This window comes from Schistocerca gregaria, chromosome 2 (assembly GCF_023897955.1).
Source record: "Schistocerca gregaria isolate iqSchGreg1 chromosome 2, iqSchGreg1.2, whole genome shotgun sequence".
NCBI classification, from domain to species: domain Eukaryota; kingdom Metazoa; phylum Arthropoda; class Insecta; order Orthoptera; family Acrididae; genus Schistocerca; species Schistocerca gregaria.
This window is the reverse complement of record NC_064921.1, coordinates 343,966,212-343,987,309: the sequence shown is the minus strand read 5'-3', so window position 1 is coordinate 343,987,309 and position 21,098 is coordinate 343,966,212. Positions and strand designations below refer to the sequence as shown.

At 43.8% G+C, this 21,098-nt stretch overlaps 1 protein-coding gene across 3 annotated transcripts in view; it reads right to left on the bottom strand.

Moving 5' to 3' along the window:
• Window positions 1–21,098, bottom strand: part of LOC126337020 (pseudouridylate synthase RPUSD2-like) — a 1,306,240-nt gene that overhangs the window by 503,689 nt on the left and 781,453 nt on the right. For all 3 annotated transcript variants that reach the window (XM_050001287.1, XM_050001289.1, XM_050001290.1), the window contains exon 2: window positions 5,354–5,455. In XM_050001287.1, the coding sequence (XP_049857244.1) occupies window positions 5,354–5,455 (102 nt within the window). The remainder of the gene's footprint in view (window positions 1–5,353; window positions 5,456–21,098) is intronic.

The following is a 21,098-nucleotide window of genomic DNA, read 5'->3' as shown; positions in this document are numbered from 1 at the left end:
GTGCTCTCATTATGAAACACGAAATTAATATAGTCTGCGTAATTTGCGCTACGTATTAAACAAAAGAAAGTTTTTCATGAATCTGAAGCATATGACGTCGTATCTCGTGTACCATGAGTCGTACAAAGATATAATTTTGCAGGTACATTCTGCGGCATGTGTGGATGCTTTACATCTTGTAGCCACAGTTAGTAACAGAGAACCAATCAATGAAATCATCACGCCTGTCAATATACACTCCAGCCGTGTATCGTGTGTATGGTAAACGTCGTGGTTCGTCGTTTACCACAGAGTTCACGTAAGACAGAAAACTGTCGACCGCCTGGTCACATTTCGTTTAAAGTGTGTGGTGACAAATCCACCTTCTACTGCATTTATATTTTATTTAATACGCAAAACGAGTTTCGAAGTTTGTGTTTTCAGCGTTAATTGCAAGTTGCTGGAGTTGCATTTTGTTGTGTGAAAACAAGAACTGGTTCACTGCAATGTATAGGACTTCGGAAATGATACGAGATTGTTATACCATATGGGTCATTAGTGTTCCGCATGGTCTGATGCGGCCCGCCACATATTCCTCTTCTGCACCAATCTCTTCATCTCAGAGTAGGACTTGCAACATACGTACGGAAGTCAATCCCTGATGTATTTACATATGTCCTATTATCCTGTCCCTTCTCCTTATCTTTTATATATATTCCTTTCCTCTCCGATTCTGCGCTGAACCTCCCCCCCCCCCCCCCCCCCCTCATTCCCTACCTTATCAGTCCACCTAATTTTCAACATTCGCCTGTAGCACGACATCTCAAGTGCTTCGATTCCCTTCTGTTCGGGCTTTCCCTCAGTCGATGATTTACTACCACACAATGCTGTGCTCTAGACGTACATTCTCAGGAACTTCTTCCTAAAATAGTGGCCTATGTTTCATACTAGTAGACTTCTCTTGGTCAAGAATGCTGTTTTTCCCAGTGCTAGTCTGCTTTCAATCTCCTCCTTGCTCCGTCCGTCCTTAGTTATTTTGCTGCCTAGGTAGCAGAATTCCTTAACTTTGTCCTTCGAACCCTTCAATGCTTATGTCAAGTTTCTCGCTGTTCTCATTTCTGTTACTTCTCATTAATTTAGTCTTTCTTCGATTTACTTTCAACCAATTCTGTACTCATTAGACTTCACTCCATTAAGCATATCATGAAATTCTTTTTAACGTCCACTCAGGATAGCAATGCCATCAGCGAATCGTGTCATTGATACCTTTTCACCTCGAATTTTAATTCCACTCCTGAACCTTTCTTTGCCGGCCGGATTGGAAGTGCGGTTCTAGGCGCTACAGTCTGGAGCCGAGCGACCGCTACGATCGCAGGTTCGAATCCTGCCTCGGGCATGGATGTGTATGATGTCCTTAGGTTAGTTAGGTTTAATTAGTTCTAAGTTCTAGGCGACTGCTGACTTCTAAAGTTAAGTCTCGTAGTGCTCAGAGCCATTTGAACCATTTTTGAACCTTTCTATTATTCCGTCATTGCTTCTTATACGTACATATTGAACAGTACGGCGGAAAGACTACATCCAGGCGCTTCCTTCCTGGTCGACCACTGTTACTATTCCCTCTCGGCTCTTCTACATATTGTACATTAACCGTCTCTCGCTATAGCTTACGCCTGCTTCTCTCAAAATTTCGAACATCTTGCACCATTTTACATCGTCGTACGGTTTTTACCAGGTCCACAAATCCTAAGAAAGCTTCTTGATTTTTCTTTAGTCTTGCTTCCATTTTCAACCGCAACATCAGAATTGCCTCTCTGGTACATTTACCATATAAGACAAACTGAGAGTCATCTAGCACATCCTCAATTTTATTTTCCATTCTGCTGTATATTATTCTTGTCAGCAACTTGGGTGCATGAGCTGTTAAGCCGACTGTGCGACAATTCTCGCACTTGTCGGCTCTTGCAGTCTTCGGAATTGTGCGGATCACATTCTTCCGAAAATCAGATGGTATGTCGCCAAACTCATACAGCCTACACAGCAACGTGAATTACCATTCTGTTGCTTCTTTCCGCAATAATTTTCGAAATTTTGACGGAATTTCATCTATTCCTTCTGCCTTATTTGAACATAAGTCCTCCAAAGCTCTCTTAAACTCTGATTCTAAAACTGGATTCCTTATCTCTTCTAAATCGACTCCTTTTTCTTCTGCTATCACATCAGACAAGTCTTCCCTCTCATAGAGGCCTTCAGTGTACTCTTTCCACCAATTCGCCCTCTGCTCACATTTAACAGTGGAATTCTCGTTCCCTCTTAATGTTACCACCTTTGCTTGTAATGTTACCGGAGGTTGTTTTGATCTTCCTGTTAGTCCTTCTGACAGTAATTTCTTTTTGATTTCTTCACATTTTCCATACAGTCATTTTGTCTTAGCCTCCCTGCACTTCCTATTTATTTCATTCCTCAGCGTCTTACATTTCCGTATTCCTTGGTTATCGGAACATTTTTGTACTTCCTCCTTTTATCGATCAGCTGCAGTATTTCTTCTGTTACTCATTATATTTTCGCAGTTACGTTCTTTGTACCTATGTTTTTCTTTCCAACTTCTCTGACTGCCCTTTAGAGATGTCTATTCCTCTTCAACAGTACCGCCTACTGAGCTATTCCTTATTGCTGTATCTGTACACTTAGAAAACTTCAAGCGTATCTGGTCATCCCTTAGTACTTCTGCGTCCCACTTCTTTGCGTATTAATTCTTCCTTACTAATCTCTTGAACTTTAGTCTACTCTTCATTACTACTACACTGTGATCTGAGTCTGTATCTGCTTCTGGGTACGCCTTACAATTCACTACCTGATTTCGGAATCTTTGTCTGACCATGACGTAATGTAATTGAAATCTTCTCGTATCACCCGCATTTTCCAAGTATACCTCCTGCTCCTCTTGTGGTTCTTGAACAGAGTATTAGCTATTACTAGCTGAAATTTATTACAGAACTCAATTAATCTTTCTCCTCTCTCATTCCTTGTCCCAAGCCCATATTCCCCTGTAACCTTTTCTTCTACGCTTTCCCCTACAACACGAGCCACTGAGGGTGAGACGGTTTACCAGCTAGCCTACTAGCGGCGTATCGAGTAGAGGGTTTTCCACTGAGAACGGCGCTGCGACTGGCTGCCAGGGTCGCGTGGCGATAATGCTTGGCTGCCGAGGGTATATTGTGGAGGAAGGCGGGACCACAAAAAACGACTAACACCAATAACATGCCATACGTGGGGGTTAAGCTCTTCCACGATACTCACAGCTCTACCACGCCTAGAGTGTTAAGCACGCTTTCTCAATTTCCGGACCACTCTTCCTTCTCCTACGCGCATCTTATACTACTACTCAAATTCCTTGAATATCTTCTCGAATTTTATCCAATTGCCGAAAACTCCAATCCTGGGTTGATGCTGCACCTATATCGAAAAGTCCCACACCTCCCACGTCCTCCTCCTCGATATTCTCCATATTCTACAGCAAGTACACTTCAATAAGTTCCCTCTTCCTGACCCAGAAATCCGTCCCGACATCTACCCATCGTACCAGCTACAGAAAAGTCGCTCTATCCTCTGGTGGTACCAAGGCCCCACCCCTGATCCATCGTCGCTCACTCCTCTTCCCGCTGCCATTTGTGTTTCCAGTCCCTTCACTCCCGCCCTTCCCAACCTTGCTATCAGACATAGCTACCCCCATACCGAAATGTCCTATCGCTTCTTACCCCTCCATCCTTCCTCCTCCCTATGCACATAGCATTCAGTGGGAACTTAGGAGCTTATCCCCACGGACTTACCAGATAGCAATATCATTACTGTACCATCATCGTCTGACATTTTACAATAAATCATCAGAAGAAATCTTTATTATATATTGGTCGTATAATTTTAATGTTATTAGCTGTAAAACGCTACATGCATATACGAGGGCGAGTCAAATGAAAACCTTAAATATTTTTTAAATATTACTTATTGTGCAGAAGTGGTACATAGCTTTATCACTTTCCAACATAATTTCCTCCACGCTCAATGCAAGTCCTCCAGCGCTTAGAAAGTGCATAAATTCCTTTAGAAAAAAATTCTTTTGGTAGTCCGTGCAAGCATTCATGCACCGCGTGGCGTACCTCTTCATCAGAACGTAACATCTTTCCTCCCATTGCGTCTTTGAGTGGTCCAAACATATGGAAATCACTTGGAGATGAAGAATGGCGCCATTCCTTGCTCGCTGTCTCCGTTTCCGGTTGGTGAAAGTGAACCCAGGTTTCGTCCCCAGTAACGATTCTAGCAAGGAAGCCGTCACCTTCTCATTCAATGCGCCGAAGAAGTTCTTCACAAGCAACAACACGTCGTTTTCTCATTTCAGTCGTCAGCTGCTGTGGCAACCATCTTGCAGACTTCGTGAAACTGGAGCACATCAGGCACAATGTAGTGTGTTGACCCATGACTAATTTCTAAACATGCTGCAATGGCATTCAGTGCCACTCGGCGGTATTCCTTCACTATGGCTTCAACTGCTGCAGTGTTCTGTGGAGTCACAACTCGTTGTGCCTGTCCTGGACACGGAGCATCTTCCACTGAAGTCACACCATCTGCGAACTTCCTACTCCATTCGTAGACTTGCTGCTGTGACAAACATGCACCACCGTACTGAACCTTCATTCGTCGATCAATTTCAATAGGTTTCACACTTTCACTACGCAAAAACCGTATAACGGAACGCTGTTCTCCCCTGGTGCAAGTAGCAAGTGGGGCGGCCATCTTTATACTGATACTGCGACGGTATGAGTGCGTCTGCAACTATGCTCCCACTTGCAGGCCATTCTGCACGTTGTTTGTAGCACGCTTACCAACTTACAGGATAGCTGCGGGAAATGTCGATTTGTTATTACACATTTAAGGTTTTCTTTTGACTCACCCTCGTATTTTAAAATCATTTGGCTGACGAGCAGCAATACGCCTGTTGCCAGCCAAGTGTGTGTGTGTGTGTGTGCGGCGAGGGGGGTGGTGGTAAAGTGATCAACTAAGAAAAAGCAGCATTATTCCATTATGTCCAGTGCTTATGCTCTCCGTCTACTTCACGACGATGCTCGCTCACGGACATGATATTTTGTATTTGTTTTAACTAAGTTTACGAATGCAGGTTTGGTCTAGCTTGGTCTAGACATGGCAACGAACACAGTACTGCCGGTGGGTATACTACGTATGTGTACATTTTTGCAAAATGCGGAGACTTGGGTTTATGACACAGTACTGTTATGACGTGAGTGCATGTTTGCTTGAATTCTCAGTGGTTCCCTGTGAGCTGGACTCGGCGCTCAGCCACTACACGCACGCCGACACGTACCTTTTTGAGGTCCTTGCTGGGCTCGCTGTCGTCCGCCTTGCGTTTCTCGCCCGCCTTGCCGCCGGACGACGCGTCGCCGGCCCCCGCCTTCTCCTTGTCCGCCTGCAACAACACAGTCACTCACTGCACCAGCTGCGTCGTCTGTTTGTTCACTCGTGCCTCAAAACACACTGAGTAAAATGCATCGAGACAGAAAATGGAATGATTAGATAGGATTAAATGGTTCAAATGGCTCTGAGCACTATGGGACTCAACTGCTGTGGTCATTAGTCCCCTAGAACTTAGAACTATTTAAACCTAACTAACCTAAGGACATCACACACATCCATGCCCGAGGCAGGATTCGAACCTGCGACCGTAGCAGTCGCACGGTTCCGGACTGCGCGCCTAGATAGGATTAATCGTACCTAGAAAGAAGTAGATTTGGCTCACTGGTAGGACACTGGGATAATGGATTCAAATCGATAAATAAGAATATTTATCGTTTACAATAAAAGGGCAGCGCGAATAATGTATGTACAGGGTGTCCCGTTTACCCTTGACCACTGAAAATATCTTTTTTACCAAGAAAAAAAAAACAGAAAACGCACCAAACATATTTTCATTAGCTATCAGGGGTACATCAATCAGTAAGACTGCCTTCCTTTTAACTTCGTTCGTTACGAAGATATTAACGGCAATAAGTCTATTTTATACAGTATTCTATATTCAAAATCTTCTTCAAAAACGTAATACGGCGTACTATCATGCAAACAGGAAGTTATTAACAACGTTAACACTTAACTGACTGACTCTCCTGTACCAATTCAGTGTGAAGGTACTCGGGCTAACGTAACTCGTCCACTGCCGGAGTTGACAACATACAAATTGAAACACAAGCAAAATTCGAAAGTACATTCTGTGAGTAGCATTTCTGCCTTCTCATCGTTGTCGACACTGTACTCACACAAATCTTCAACTGGAGCCAGCTGACTGGATAACCGGTGGCTATTTTCATTATGTTTCTATCTGTTTACTGTCAACTCGAGCAAGTGGACGAGTTACGTTACCCCGGGTACCAGCAATGTGTGGCAGTACAGAACAGCCCAAGTCAGTTTCGTGTTACGTTCTTAATGACGCTCTGTTTAGCGTTTTTGAACATCTTTGAACAATTCTCGAGGAAAGGAAATGGATTACCGAATAAAAATTATGGGGTGCTACAGGAAAATGTACTACTCTTCATGTCTTGATAATGAACAAAATTATAAGACTGCGAATCAAAATGGTTCAAATGGCTCTGAGCACTATGGGACTTAACTGCTGTGGTCATTAGTCCCCTAGAACTTAGAACTACTTAAACCTAACTAACCTAAGGACATCACACACATCCATGCCCGACGCAGGATTCGAACCTGTACCGTAGCAGTTGCATGGTTCCAGACTGCGAATCACGATGGTTAATTGTCCTCCTGCTAGCAAAACAACTTTTTATTCCACTACTGCAAAAAAGGTTTTTTGGGGTGATCGCGATAAATGGGCCAATGCGAATGCTTCAAATCAACATGGGCGAAACGCATACCATTTCTATCACAACGTTGTACTGACGTTCAATTCTGGTGGCGTCTGATGTATTAAGAGGCTCTCGAGTGCTGGAGGGTACAGAGTCATAAAGAATTGTGTCACCTTTCTATGAGAGTACAACGCACGATCACACTCAGCAACGACAATTGTGGATGTTTTGCTAAGAGATCAGGTATGCGTTTTACCTCCTCATCTGAGATCTTGCGACTTGGTCTTGCTTTCCATAAAGCTAAAGGTATCCTTATCTGTGTACTGTATGAATTACCTTATCATAATATACCAAATTTCTTTATTTTTGTATGTCCAGCATATCACTTTTTTTAATAACCATATATTTAGAAATGCTTTTTTTTACATTTTAAACGTGTCGATATTAACATGTAATCTGTAGTGTGAATTTCTTGGTTATTCTATGTATGTTAGGGGTAATTAGAATGAATGATGGTGTGTAAATGTACGTCTAAGACTTTTAACATTACATAGCGGAACGGTACAAAATTGGAGCTACATATTTATGTAACACTTTCTAGGGCACAAATAGTAGTAATGCAGAAATAAACATGAAAAAGACTCACTGCATTTCTTAATTTTATACTGCCTTACGCATTTTGGCCTTACGCCACAGTCAAAGGCTCAACATATCTTTAACACCTTTTTAGGTAAAACGAAACTAAATTATTCAAACGTGGATACAAAAAAACAATCTGACCAACTTTGTTCATTTGCGTGTAAACTGAGTGAGTCAGTTGAGTGCCGGCCGCGGTGGTCGTGCGGTTCTAGGCGCTCCAGTACGGAACCGCGCTGTTGCTACGGTCGCAGGTTCGAATCCTGCCTCGGGCATGGATGTGTGTGATGTCCTTAGATGTTGAGTCCCATAGTGCTCAGAGCCATTTGAACCAGTCAGTTGAGTCAGTCTGCAGTCAAATGTCATCAAGCAATGTAGGCCAGATACTTCCAATCCATGTTTCACAAATTCAACTTCGTTTTACCTAAGAATGTGTTATAGATATTTTGACCCTTTGACAATGCCTTAAGGCAGAAACGCGTAAGATTGTATAAAATTAATTAGTACAGTGGTCAAGACTCACATCGTTTCTTGAGTGCATTTAAAGTGGCCGCAACGTCTCACAGAACATTTGTGCACTTTGATGCTGCTATAGGCAAATTCCTAAAACCACATTTACAATGAGTATGTCAAAAATTCAACTCCACAGATAAGATGCTGGACCGGAGCAGGCTAACCTATCAGATCCACATATTCTTGAGAGGTAGTACTACTAATGCCAACTAGTACGAACAGACAGGAAAAGATCTTAGGTAATTAGGTACGTTAAATTTATGGGACCATGGTGTAATCAGACGAGTCACTCAAACTCGTCGCAATACACGTGCTCCGGCATCTATTGGATGTAGGGAGCAAGTGTTGTTTAAATAATGGTAGCTGCGTCAGGCAAGACTCCATTATTTAAATTATCGTTTATGCCATCAGCAATACAGGCAACAACGCCAACTCGTTGAATGTGATCTGAAAACAAGCAACAAGTCGGTGCACGGTAAACTGGGATGCTGAAAAATATAACCGAGCGAATAAAAAAATAAAGGTTGAGGTACTAAATTACACTTAGTTAAGCAGCGTCAAATGTGTAAAACGCAGGACCTAAGTTTCCGGTTCTCACTACATCGTGGACATTATCAGTGAGTCCATTAAAAAGTGGCGTTAATATCGGTAATGAAAAATCGGAGAGGCGGCTTTTAAAATTTAAAGGTCGCGTAAACAAGGAAAAGAAATGGCTGTGAGATAGCGAAGCCGAGCGCTGAATAAAATACACCTCGAGCAGCCTGTAAAAGCGGCCGCACTTTTAATGGGTGCGGAATTCGGCTTAAGCAACCGCGCGACAACAGGCGGCAGCAGCGGCGCGTTTAACACGCGTTATCGGCTGCAGCGCGGCGCGGACCTTGCCCGCTTTACTTTCATTACGTCCCCTGCCCCCCGACACTGCCGCCTCCGCCGCTGCCTCCCTTTATGCCGCAGCAAATAGTGTTAGGCACCCCAGCCCGCAATAAAACCACGCGACCTCGTCTCTGCGTCGAGTGCGGGCGACAAGAAGCGACCCGTGGGATAAGGGGGGGGGGGGGTCTAGAGGACAGGGGGAGGGGTGCTGAGAGGGGGGAGGGAGGAGAGGAGAGGGGGAGGGGTGCGGAGAGGACGGAAAGAGGAAAGGGGGTGAGGTTGATGGGGAGGGGAAGGGAAGGGAAGGGGGAGAGGAAGCCTAGAGTGTTCATGGAGGGTCATGACCCCATCGAAAACATTTCAAGAGAAGCCTGTATATACGTGAGTTGGAACTTTAATAAAATAAATACGTGCTTCAAAGTTTTACTGACCTTCAAAGTAGTCAGCAGCATTGTGTATAACCCGTTGCCAGCGACGTGGAAGTCGTAGGATACTCAAAGCAGTGCCACTTGTGTTGACAGTTCGAGCGGCGCGGTCTTTTGCCCGACGAATTTGTAGCAGTTCTGAAGCGAATGCCGTGAAGTGTTTCATTCAGTTTAGAAATCGAGTTGAACCGACGAGGGCTTAAGTCAGGGGAGTGCGGTAGGTGGTATTGCACTTTGGAGCCCCATCAGTCAAACAAATCAGTAACGAACTGCACTGTACGTGCTAGAGCATTGTCCTGCAAAATGATTGTCAGGTACAGCAGAAAGTGTCACCACTTCTGTCTCTAAGCTGGTCGCAGGTTGTTTTCCAAAAATGAACAGCATAGAGACAGAAGTGATGACACTTTCTGCAGAACCTGACCATTATTTTGCAGGACAATGCTCAAGCACGTACAGTGCAAGCTGTTACTGATGGGGCTGCTAAGTGCTATACCACCTACTGCACTCCCCTCACTTAAGCCCTCGTAAGTTCAACTCGATTTCTAAACTGAAGGAAACACTTCAGGGTTTGTTGCTATTGCAGTTCCTAATTCAACCGCATGGCACATGCAATTCTCAAATTTTGGGACGAATGGTTTTCGAATGGTGTAACAAGTGGAGGATGACGGTAAATTATGCCTGGGTAGGGGAAGGGGGGGGGGGGGGAGGCAGGCGCAGGCAACCGAATACTTTATTAGCGTCTGTTGTGGGGTGTCTTCCAGCTGTCACACGCGCCGCCAGATAGTGTTACCAGTCCAATCCATGCAGTACCTTGCGGCAGCCAGTGATGCAACATACAACCAGGGAATGCCAAGCGGGAGAGGCAAAAGAGATATAATAGTACGTTTAAATCAAGAGAAAAGTGATTATCAGTAAATATAGTAACAGTGCAAAGAAAGTATAACCTTCATTCCCATACTTTATTATACACTTTATTATATACTGAATACTGATGCCGATAAAAGTATATGGTAATAGAAGCAAATTCGACGCAGTAAATACGGGCCGAGCCATTTGTGACGCAACTGCGAATGTACGTTTGTGAGACACCACCGACGGCATTGTGAAACAGTGTCGAATTTAGTGTAAATCTATTTCAAATGCAAACTTTTCGATTAAGTCCGAATCGGTTGGGCTCAAATCTCAACCAAGGCCTACCTTAATAAGAAATACAATGCCGCTGCGTCACCTTACATGTTACAATTTACTGTTCACTCCCGTGTGTTAAAAGTGTTTGGTTGCACACGATGCTGCAAATGCAAACAGAGGTAGACATGTTGCAATTACCATCGTCAACTTGATCGGCTCTGTATGTAGCTAGCAGCAACAACCCGTCCGTAACCAGAGGTGCACAGAAGCATAACAGTGAGTACTACTGACTAATGCATGTGATGATTTACTAGCAGGATGACATGTAGGGAAGTGACGTCAATACTGAGACACAACAGGGCGTAAGAGCTCCTCGGAACAGCGTCCTTCTGTGAATGCAATCAGTTTCACGTGCGAACTTTACGGAAATAATATCAGTTTTCATTACTCCGTCGAGTCAGATTTTGTGTGTTGAGCTTGGGCCGGTATCCTGCATGACTCAAGCTTTCCCCCATGACGCAAAGTTTTTTGTATACGACTTCGTACATACGGGTGGAGAGAAGTGGGCTTCATAGTGGTGCGGCAATTGTCGTCGTAGGAAAGCTGGACAGGAGCAGAAATGATTAGCGAACAAGTTAATAAAGGAAACAGAAGATTTGTTTAACTTGCATTTCCCCGAGTGTACGAAGACTCATTGCAAACACTGCAGCTAGAAATAGAGTCCAGCTCTCAATGTCAACGAGGTTGAGGCTCTCTGAAGTAAGCACGAACGAAGGTGTCAGAAAAGTGACTAGGCGGCGACTGCGTAGCGTCACGCAGCGAAGAGGCTCCAAGTGCGAGTGGGGGCTGTGTGGCTGCGGCCGGCTCTCCCACAACACGGTCGCGGGGGGCGCCCGTAGTCCAGAGCTGCTGGAAGCGTGCTTCAGTGGGCATGCGCCATTGGCATCTGATACAAACCGGCAATTCCGTTGCCAGCTCAGACGTCTGCGGGATGGTATCTATACCTGATACCACAAAGTTCACAACTTCAGCGAACCTGGTCCCGTTGTTCATTGCTGTTTGGACAAGTAACAAGTTTATTTAACGACGGTATGCTCTTATTGACTGCGTTATTAACGAAATACGCTTCTGCAGTGGAAGGGACAATTGCCATTTACCCTCTCCTGCGACCGCTTTTCACCAGCTGTCGACTTACACAAGCTTCCTGCAGATACTTTCTGTAGTTTTATAGAGTTCCCAGAGATTCTGCTTCTTCTCCTGCCTTCTACATAAAATTAATTATGTCTTCAAATCCAAGTTTTGAAGCTTTTCGCTTGAGTACGGTTATCCAAATATCTTCAGTACACCTGATCGAGATCCTTATTCGATATGTATTCTCATCTCGGAAGCTTACAAAAAAACGTTAATGATCCACCCAGTTTTCCTCCTTTGCTAGCTCGTATACATCTCACGCCTACTTGCTTATACAGACAATACAAATTCGTCAAACAGAATTCGAAGATCGATAAACAACGTTACACGAGTAGGAACGAGGTCGTCAGAATTTTTTTCGCACAGACTTTTATTACTGTGTCCGACGCACCCCGCTAATGAGAATTTTGGGAGAGAATTTGAGCCAGTCATTCGTGGTAGCTCTTCAGTTGCTGAATCATACACACAATACGTATAAAGTCAAGCATCTGGCTCTTACTCGCTGATAGTTGTGTCATCTTCCGCGAGATTTTTGTTTATAACGGATTTGATAGTGAAATACTGTTAATGAAGGTGGATTTGATAGTAATTTACAGCAAAATAAATCAATAAAGAAGTAAAAATAGAGAATATAAACATTAGTTTTAATAGTTTAAAAAAAACGCCGGTCTTGTAATGTAAATGTACAGAGTACAATAAAACGCAATCATGGTTGGCTGGAGAGCGTGGGCTGCTGAATTGTCGCGACGTGCAGCGGGCAGCAATCGCGAGTTATTGGGTTTCCAGTGCGCCCGAAATTCGTGTTTGCGGCGGCGAGCCACGCGATCTCTTCATTAGGGCGAGGGGACGGGGCGGTTGATGCGTCAGCAGCGTGCTCTTGAAAATTACATTTGATCCCTCCGAGCACCGCAGTTACCGCCAGATGAAGCGAGCTCTGCTCACGCCCCGCTATCATCAATATATTTAAAAATAAAATACAAATAAAAAGCCACTGTCGGCCGTTCATGTTACACGCCGATTCGCTTTTAGTCCGCTTGTGAAAGAGTTGTTCCACACGTATTTCTCCGAAGTCCTGCCCATCATTCGACCGGTGATCGGAGTTAGGGCAGCGTACACTGACAGGAAAAAAACGTAACACTGTAATGTAGAGTAATGACATGTACGGAATATGTTTGTCTAGGTAACATATGTAAGTGATTAACATTGCAACATCATAGGTTAAAGTAAGCGTGAGATAAGTCATTGCAAATGTGACATGTTGGTACATTAACAGACGGTGTAACCGCCAGAATGTTGAATGCAAAAATGCAAACGTGCATGTATTCTGTTGTACAGTTGAAACTGAGTTCCATGCCTGTCGCACTTGGTCGGTCAATATAAGGACTGTTAACACTGCTTATCGATGACGCTGGAGTTGTCGTCCGATGATGTTCCACATTTTTTCGATTGGAGACCGATCTGTTGATCGAGCACGCCAAGGCAACATATCGACACTCTGTACAGCATATACGGGCGAGCGTTATTCTGTTGGAAAACACCCCCTGAAATGCTGTTCATGAATGGAAGCACAGCAAGTCAAATCACAAGAGTGACGTACTAATTTGCGCGGGATAACCAAGGGAGTGCTCCTGCTGACATACGAAATCGCAGCCGAAATCATTACTCCAAGTGTACGTCCAGTGTGGGTTGGTTGCAGACCCCCACCTGGCCTCCTAATCAACACACGACCATCATTCACACCTAGGCACAACCAGCTTTCATCAGAAAACACAACAGACCTCCACCTTGCCCACCAATGAGCTCTCGCTTGACACCTATGAAATCGTAAATGTCGATGGCGTAGGGTCATTGGAATGCACGCTACAGTGCGTTCGATTTGTGCCACTTCGTTGTGGCATTGTGACGCCAAATGCTGCTCAAATCGCTGCTGCGGATGCTGCACGAACACGAAGGCCTTCCCTCTCGGCAGTGCCACGTGGCCGTCCGGAGCCCCGTCTTCTTGTGACCATACCAGCAATCGTGTACACTGTCTATATTCCTCCCACGTCTTTCTGCAGTATCTCAGAAGGAACATCTAGTTCTCGTAGTCCTACTACACAACCTCGTTCAGGCTCAGTGAGGTGCGGATAGTAGTATCTTTGTCGCCTTAAAGGCATTCTAGAGTAACATCAAACCACCACGTCCAATCTCATAGGTAACTAACGCTTACAGCCGTTACAGCTTGTATTTAAAGTAAACCTGATTTACACCCTCATACTGGCGCTAGTAGCACCTCTTGTGCGACTGAAGCGAAATTCGAATAGACATCATCCCATGTAGAATCACGAGTGCCAACTTTTGTTTATGTCGCACAACTCCTTCTTGGTGTTGCGATTTTTTCCGTTAGTGGAACCAGGCTGGCTAAAAGTACTATCTAATAGATGCGACGCTACATTTCAATCTCCCCATTACTATTCTGTTATAACTGAGTATAAATAAGGGTATTTGTGAACAGTCACATTTGAAATATTTGTTTACTTCCCAAAAATAGTTTTCTGGCCTCTCAGGTTCATCTTGAGATGGTGCATACAGGCGTTACATATTTATTTTCGTAGCCTTAAGGTGGGCACTAGCTTGCGCCATACAAGCATCACGCTACGAAAACACGTACCTTCTGCATGCCACGTTTCAAGGAGAAAACCAGTTTAAGGAAATAAGCAGATATTTAAAAATGATAGGTCGCTGGTATCTGTATTTATATTCCATTAATACAATCACATGTTCCATAATACCCATAGTGGATAACTTCATCTATTATATTTGTTAACGTTTTATTCTACATTATTTTACTCGAAGCTTTTTCTATAATGCGTCCTATCATCTCCAGATCATAAATACGACTCAACAATCACCCATAAATTTGCTCTATACCTCCATTTATAGCATGACCAGTTTCGGACTTATAAAATCTATCTTCAGATGTCTATTACAGGCATGTAGCTATTTATCGAAGGCTGGTATTGCGATCTGTTTGCCATACGACATAATATGGAGATAATAGTTCAAAGGTGTTAAAACCCAACAAAATGGGTGACGCAAAGCCCCTTTTATCAAATATTGCTTAAATCATGCTCTTCAACGATGAAAATGTCAGTAGCTACTAATGCTATTGTATTTGTAGGCAGAATATCTAAAGGACAGGTCCACCACCCTGGACAAGGTCACTGAAACACACTAGATAGGTTTCCAGTACTCTTAGTGGACCAAATTTTCCCAAAAAATACTTGGTCAGCTTGAGAGAAGTGGTGGCGGTATCACACCATTCGTCTTGGGAAAGCTGAACCGTGCAAAATGGAGTGCGAGAATGTGATATTGGTGACAATGACATCGACATTGAGCTCGACGGCTCCCTTGGCGCAACTCGAGCAGAATAATTCGCATGCTGGCAATGAGGGCCAACTCCCCTTCCTTTAATTCTGAAAACATCCATAACAACTGAAGTAAACACACACACACACACACACACACACACACACACACACAAACATTATATCCTCACCGAGACAAGAGGTGACACGTCCTCTTTCAGCATATTCCAGGAACGTCTCGAAAATGGATGACACAAACTAATGACTATCAGTTGCCATCCAGAGCGCGACCACATCTCTTTGAACACCTATCGTGAAGGCTACCGTAGTTAAACCGACTCACAATGCGAGCTGTAAGGCGAAGGCAGGAGAACTGTTGTATGTAATGAATGTAAGTGCTGTGCCTCAGCTTTAAATTCTTCATCATACTTAATCAACAATGCCCTTCCCTTGAACTATGCCTGGATACAATAATCTACCATAATATCATCCTTCTGTCCTATGGGGACTCTTTAAAGTGATGCAACATTTCGTTGGGACCACCACCTATGGATATGTCCAGACAGAATAGTGGACTCAACTATCTAAATGGAAACAACACAGCCGGCCGATGTGGCCGAGCGGTTCTAGGCGCTTCAGTCTGGAACCGAGCGACCGCTACGGTCGTAGGTTCGAATCCTGCCTCGGGCTTGGATGTGTGTTATGTCCTTAAGTTAGTTAGGTTTAAGTAATTCTAAGTTCCAGGGGACTGATGACCTCAGATGTTAAGACCCAAAGTGCTCAGAGCCATTTGAAACAGCACATTCAAAACTATTTCTTCGATAGTTTTCCAAACTGCTTAGGCCAAATGCGTCTTCATTTGAAAAGGTTGCGGTCAGCTTCCTTTGCCAGTAGAAGCTTGTTACCCGTCTCAAATGGTCTCGACATCGACAGGGTATTGAAGCCTAATCTTTCTTTCTTCTGAACTTCTTCCATTTCCGACAGCCTAATTAAATATGTTGTTAGCTTGAAGTTTACTGAGACAAGCTGAGTCAGGAAGGTGTATTCCTCTCCACGTCTAAAAGAGCAGTAAAGGATTATATGGTCACATTAAATTTCCACAATTACTCAACGGCCAAGGAACAATGTGGACTCGGTACAGAATCGCTTTTTATCGTTCAAAAATGGTTCAAATGGCTCTGAGCACTATGGGACTCAACTGCTGTGGTCCTTAGTCCCCTAGAACTTAGAACTACTTAAACCTAACTAACCTAAGGACATCACACACATCCATGCCCGAGGCAGGATTCGAACCTGCGACCGTAACAGTCAGGTTTTTATCGTGCGTAGTCCAGTCTTCATTCCGGCTGCCATACCACCTCCAACTCGTGATAGTTTATGCAATAATATAATATTTCCCCTCTGCCCACAGGAAGTTAGTCTAGTAATCTGCATGTTCCATAAGTCATAACTGCGACCTCTGGCTAAGATGTTGAATGAGTCAGTTTTACAATTATGCTACAACGTAGAATGTAGGAAAACGTAGACCATTTTCAAGATTTTTTTTAGTTATGGTGCTTTTTTCATAGTTACAGTGATTTACACTGCTACTACACATTCAGAATTTTTTCTACGTCGAGATCAAGCAGATATAATTTCAGTTTGTGGTTGAATTAATTTTATTGTGCAGTAAACTCTTTACATCACTGGATACGGTTTTCTTCACAAAGTGAGTGCTGAAGACTTGTTTTCGAGCGCTACCCGAGAAAGCGATGCAAAATTTCCTTCAGCAAACGTGTACATGAGTTTAGTCAATTTAATGACTTCACGACAAATTTTCTGGTTCCACCAATACCGTATCTACTTCGTATTCCAAAATACCCTATCTAATTCTTTCGTTTTCTATATATACTTTCAACACTATCACACGAGTATGTCACAATGCTACAATTGGTTTAAATCAGCCAGTGGCCATCTTCAGACGAAAGGCAGATGCTGCAAGCATTTTCTGTTGCTCTGAAGATGTGTGCTTTCACCCAGCACATAACTATGTCGCGAAGTTGTTTTCTGATCTGACAGTGATGCCATAAATCTATTAAGTTACGGGTTTGTGTTTCCATTGCTCAGGGAATGTCCCGTGTTAGCCCGCATCTCGTGGTCGTGCGGTAGCGTTCTCGCTTCCCACGTCCGGGTTCCCGGGTTCGATTCCTGGCGGGGTCAGGGATTTTCTCTGCCTCGTGATGGCTGGGTGTTGTGTGATGTCCTTAGGTTGGTTAGGTTTAAGTAGTTCTAAGTTCTAGGGGACTGATGACCATAGCTGTTAAGTGCCATAGTGCTCAGGGCCATTTTTTTTTTTTGGTCCCGTGTTACCTCTGGCAGCCGCTAGGTGGTAGCGCAGCGTCGAGGACGTGGCAGGTTGAGGTGGAAGCTTCTTCACTTTAGGGCGGTATACTCTTAGAGCGTTCAGCAACAAAAGGCAAACGAGAGCAGTCAGCTCGGACAGACTTTCTGTTGGGTCGCAACAACGGAGTGAGCAGCTGGATTCCGTGAGTCGTTTTCGCCGGCAGCGAGGGCGCCGTGAATAATATAAGAGCGCGCCGGAGCCATTAGGCTGTTGGGCCGGCACGCGATGTCTGCCTGATTACGGCCGGGCTCACTTACGGCGAGAGCGGCGCCCGCCGCCCGGCCACACGGAACGCCGGCTGACTTGGCGACACCCAGTCAGGCCGCTTGCCTCTCGCCTCAGGAGAGGAACCCACCAAAACGGAAACTGCTGCACTCATCCAATCACTAAACTAACCACGGTTTTGAACTTGCCCCGAGAATAAGACGACGTATTCTCAGCGAGTGCCCGAATCCTATATCTCCAGGGCTTTTTTCGTGAAGAGAGGCATTGCTTGAATAGTATTTGAGAAAATATTGATATCGAGCTTGTAGCTAACATTTGTCCGTGTCTGTTTTTAAACATATGACTACTGAAAACAATTTTGCTTTGAGTAAACAAAGTTTTCTTCTCTTTCGCCCATTCAAGCTTTACCATCGTCAGTGAGTTTATTTGTCGAATAAAAGGTAAAATTGCATATATACGTTTCAATCAAAAGTATACCTTGACAGCACATACATTCATCAAGCTAAAACATTGCAATGCCTGTGTTATTCTGAATTACGATTCAAAGTTCGTTTGGACATACATGCATGTCGTAGTAGACTCACGGTGGACAATATACAGAAGTTTCAGTCCGGCAGTGAGTCGCGCACGGATAGCCAAATGGTAAGGCGACCGCTCGGGGTAAGCGGGAAATCCGGATTCGAGTCCCGGTCCGGCACAAATTTTCATTGCCTCCATTCCATTCTACAGCTGATGCTTGTCCATATTCGCAATTGCGAATACATTTCGTGTCTGTCGCCTGCACAACAGTTGACATTTTTGTACAGTAGGTCATGTGCAAACAATGTCTCCATACTAGGCCTACATTACTGATATCTGGCCTCCAGTGAAACATTGTTTTGTTAGTGTGACATGATTTCACTGCAACTATCTGTGCAATACGTTCTGCTGAAGTTTTCCCTCTTTCTCTCCCTTTTAGACACAGACACACATGTTTATAATACGTAAAACAAGATGGCCAGACAGTTGAATATACAGTGACACAGTGTGTGTTTGAGAGAGCATTGAAACCTTTCAACAACATGGAAGAACAAAAGGAAAGTATAAGAGAGACTTAGAAGAAAACTTGGCAAAAAGTAAGTAGACAGTTCACTATTTCACAATTAATAGCCATAAATATTAATACATTTATCCCAGTATTAGACTAGGCGATCACTGTCTTAATGGAAAAAGTTTGTAGCTGCTCATGGAATCTCGGTTGTATGCAGATGTGCACCTCTTCGTCCGAAGCAAATCAACGGTCACGAATGTCTCTCTTCAGAGCTCAAAAAACATGGAAATCTCAATGGGAGAGATCGAGACTATATGGAGAATCCCCTACGAAATTCCCACTGTGGACCCGCATGTTGCCAAGTTGTTTTGAGTACGCTGCACAAGACGCACAACCAAAAAGCAGAAACATTTCCAAACAAAAATTATCATACATGAACCTAACAAACAAACGTTAAATATATTTGAACATGACAGTGTGAACAGTTGAATTCAACATGTAAATACTTCCACTGCGATAATACAGCATTAACGAACACCAATAGTTTCATTTCAGACCTAATTTGTCGTTCAGTAACAGTAATGTGCTATAGAAAAATTCGTTACAGCTGCTGATAACAGACTGCGCCAAAACAACAGCAGTAGTGCAGATGAAGGTTCGAATCCTCCTTCGGCCATGGATGTGTGTGATGTCCTTAGGTTAGTTAGGTTTAAGCAGTTATAAGTTCTAGGCGACTGATGAACTCAGATGTTAAGTCCCATAGTGCTCAGAGTCATTTGAACCATTTGAAGAATGGGTGAAAAAAAGATGAAAATTTCGTGTACTCAGGGTAAAATCCTTTCCATAACTTATTTATTTGAGAATATAGTTTACACTGTATTATTAAATAATGTTATAACAGTATTTATCAACAGAAATTCAATTATCTGTTCTTATATGGTGCAAAACGTAAAATTTCAAACCCGTGTACAGACCGTATTACAACTACACGGCTGAAAGTGTAGGATAATAAAAGCAGAAATGTTCCACAAAACATGGGTCCGACACATTTGCGAGATAAATGCGAATGCGCGGCTACCAGGCACCACTGACCTCAGTGTAAAATAGAATCATAGTAAAGACAAAGCTTTTAATCAAGTCGTCAAATTTCAACTATGGTCTCCCTTAAGAAGACATACAATACTGCTTCGGCACGCCACATGTTACAGTTTGCTGTACACTTACAGCTGTTAAGCTGCTTAGCTGGGTGGTAACGTACTTGCCTGCCCTGCACTGGGCCCGGCGCGGTTCCCGGCCGGCTTGGAGATTTTCTTCGCTGGGTGTTGTGTTGTCCTCATCATCCTTCCATCCTCATCATCGGCCGCAAGTCGCCCAGTGTGGCGCCAAATGAAATGACTTACACTTGGCGGCCGAACCCGACTGGGACATCCCGGCCAACAGTGCCAAACGATCATTTCATTTGTTAAATGGCATATTCAATGTATATTTCTCGCATTAGGATGCGGCATTTGCTCATATACTCTGCGTTGAGTTACGAATTGTTTCAAACACTCCCAGATAATCTCGTAAATCTCAACAAGTCTTTACGGTTTCGGTTCTTCACTTCACGTCTGAGATGACGCCAGGCAGAAAAATTCATAGGACTGAGGTGAGCTGACCTTGGAGGCCAAGGGACAAGCTCGCTCGACCTATCCTCTTGGACTGTACTGGCGCGTTGGAAATCGTCTTACATTAGAAGGAAAATTTGCCCCATTAAACGTGTACCATATTCTCTATCCATGAGGCACAATCGTTTCGGCATTCATAGGAATACTCTGCAATTCACACTTAAGTGTATGGCAGAGGCGTAAGAAATCCTGTTGCGGACGCTAAACACCTGCATGTTGTGTACCCAACAAATATGTAATCATGGCCACAACCGTTTCATTATTCTTACTTAATGTTCAGGAAAGTTTCCAGTGACGTCTAAGGGAAACCTTGCGTTATTTAAAGCAATCACGCTTGTGTACTCGGCGAGCGCGACTAATATTTTCCAAGAACTACACTATAGAAAACAAAGTAAAATCCAGCTTCCGCTGATACATGCTGATAAAGGAAATGTGATACTCCCTGCCGTGTCTTGCTCCGAAACACGCCAAATGTGTGCCACTCGTCACAATAATAAAATTGTTCACGCCGCACAGGTTTACCGTCACCCACTTAGTGTAAAGTTAAACAAAAAAAGATTCAAATTCCATAATTTACATTTTTGAGAGCTCACCGTTGCTGGCTCAGGAAGAGACTTGTTATTAATATTTGCCGAAACCCTTTCGGAGTCTATTCAGCTGAACGGATACTGAGGCTGTATGTTCCAAGAATTAGAGCACAAGCCATACCCTGCGGAGCTACGACTATTCCTCCGTCCGTGTCCTGCAAGTGAAGCCTTCGCAAAGTGAATTAAACGTGTAAATAACAGAGAAGTGGTCTGCCAGTGACCGTCACTTGCTGGACTTTTGATGTCCAGTT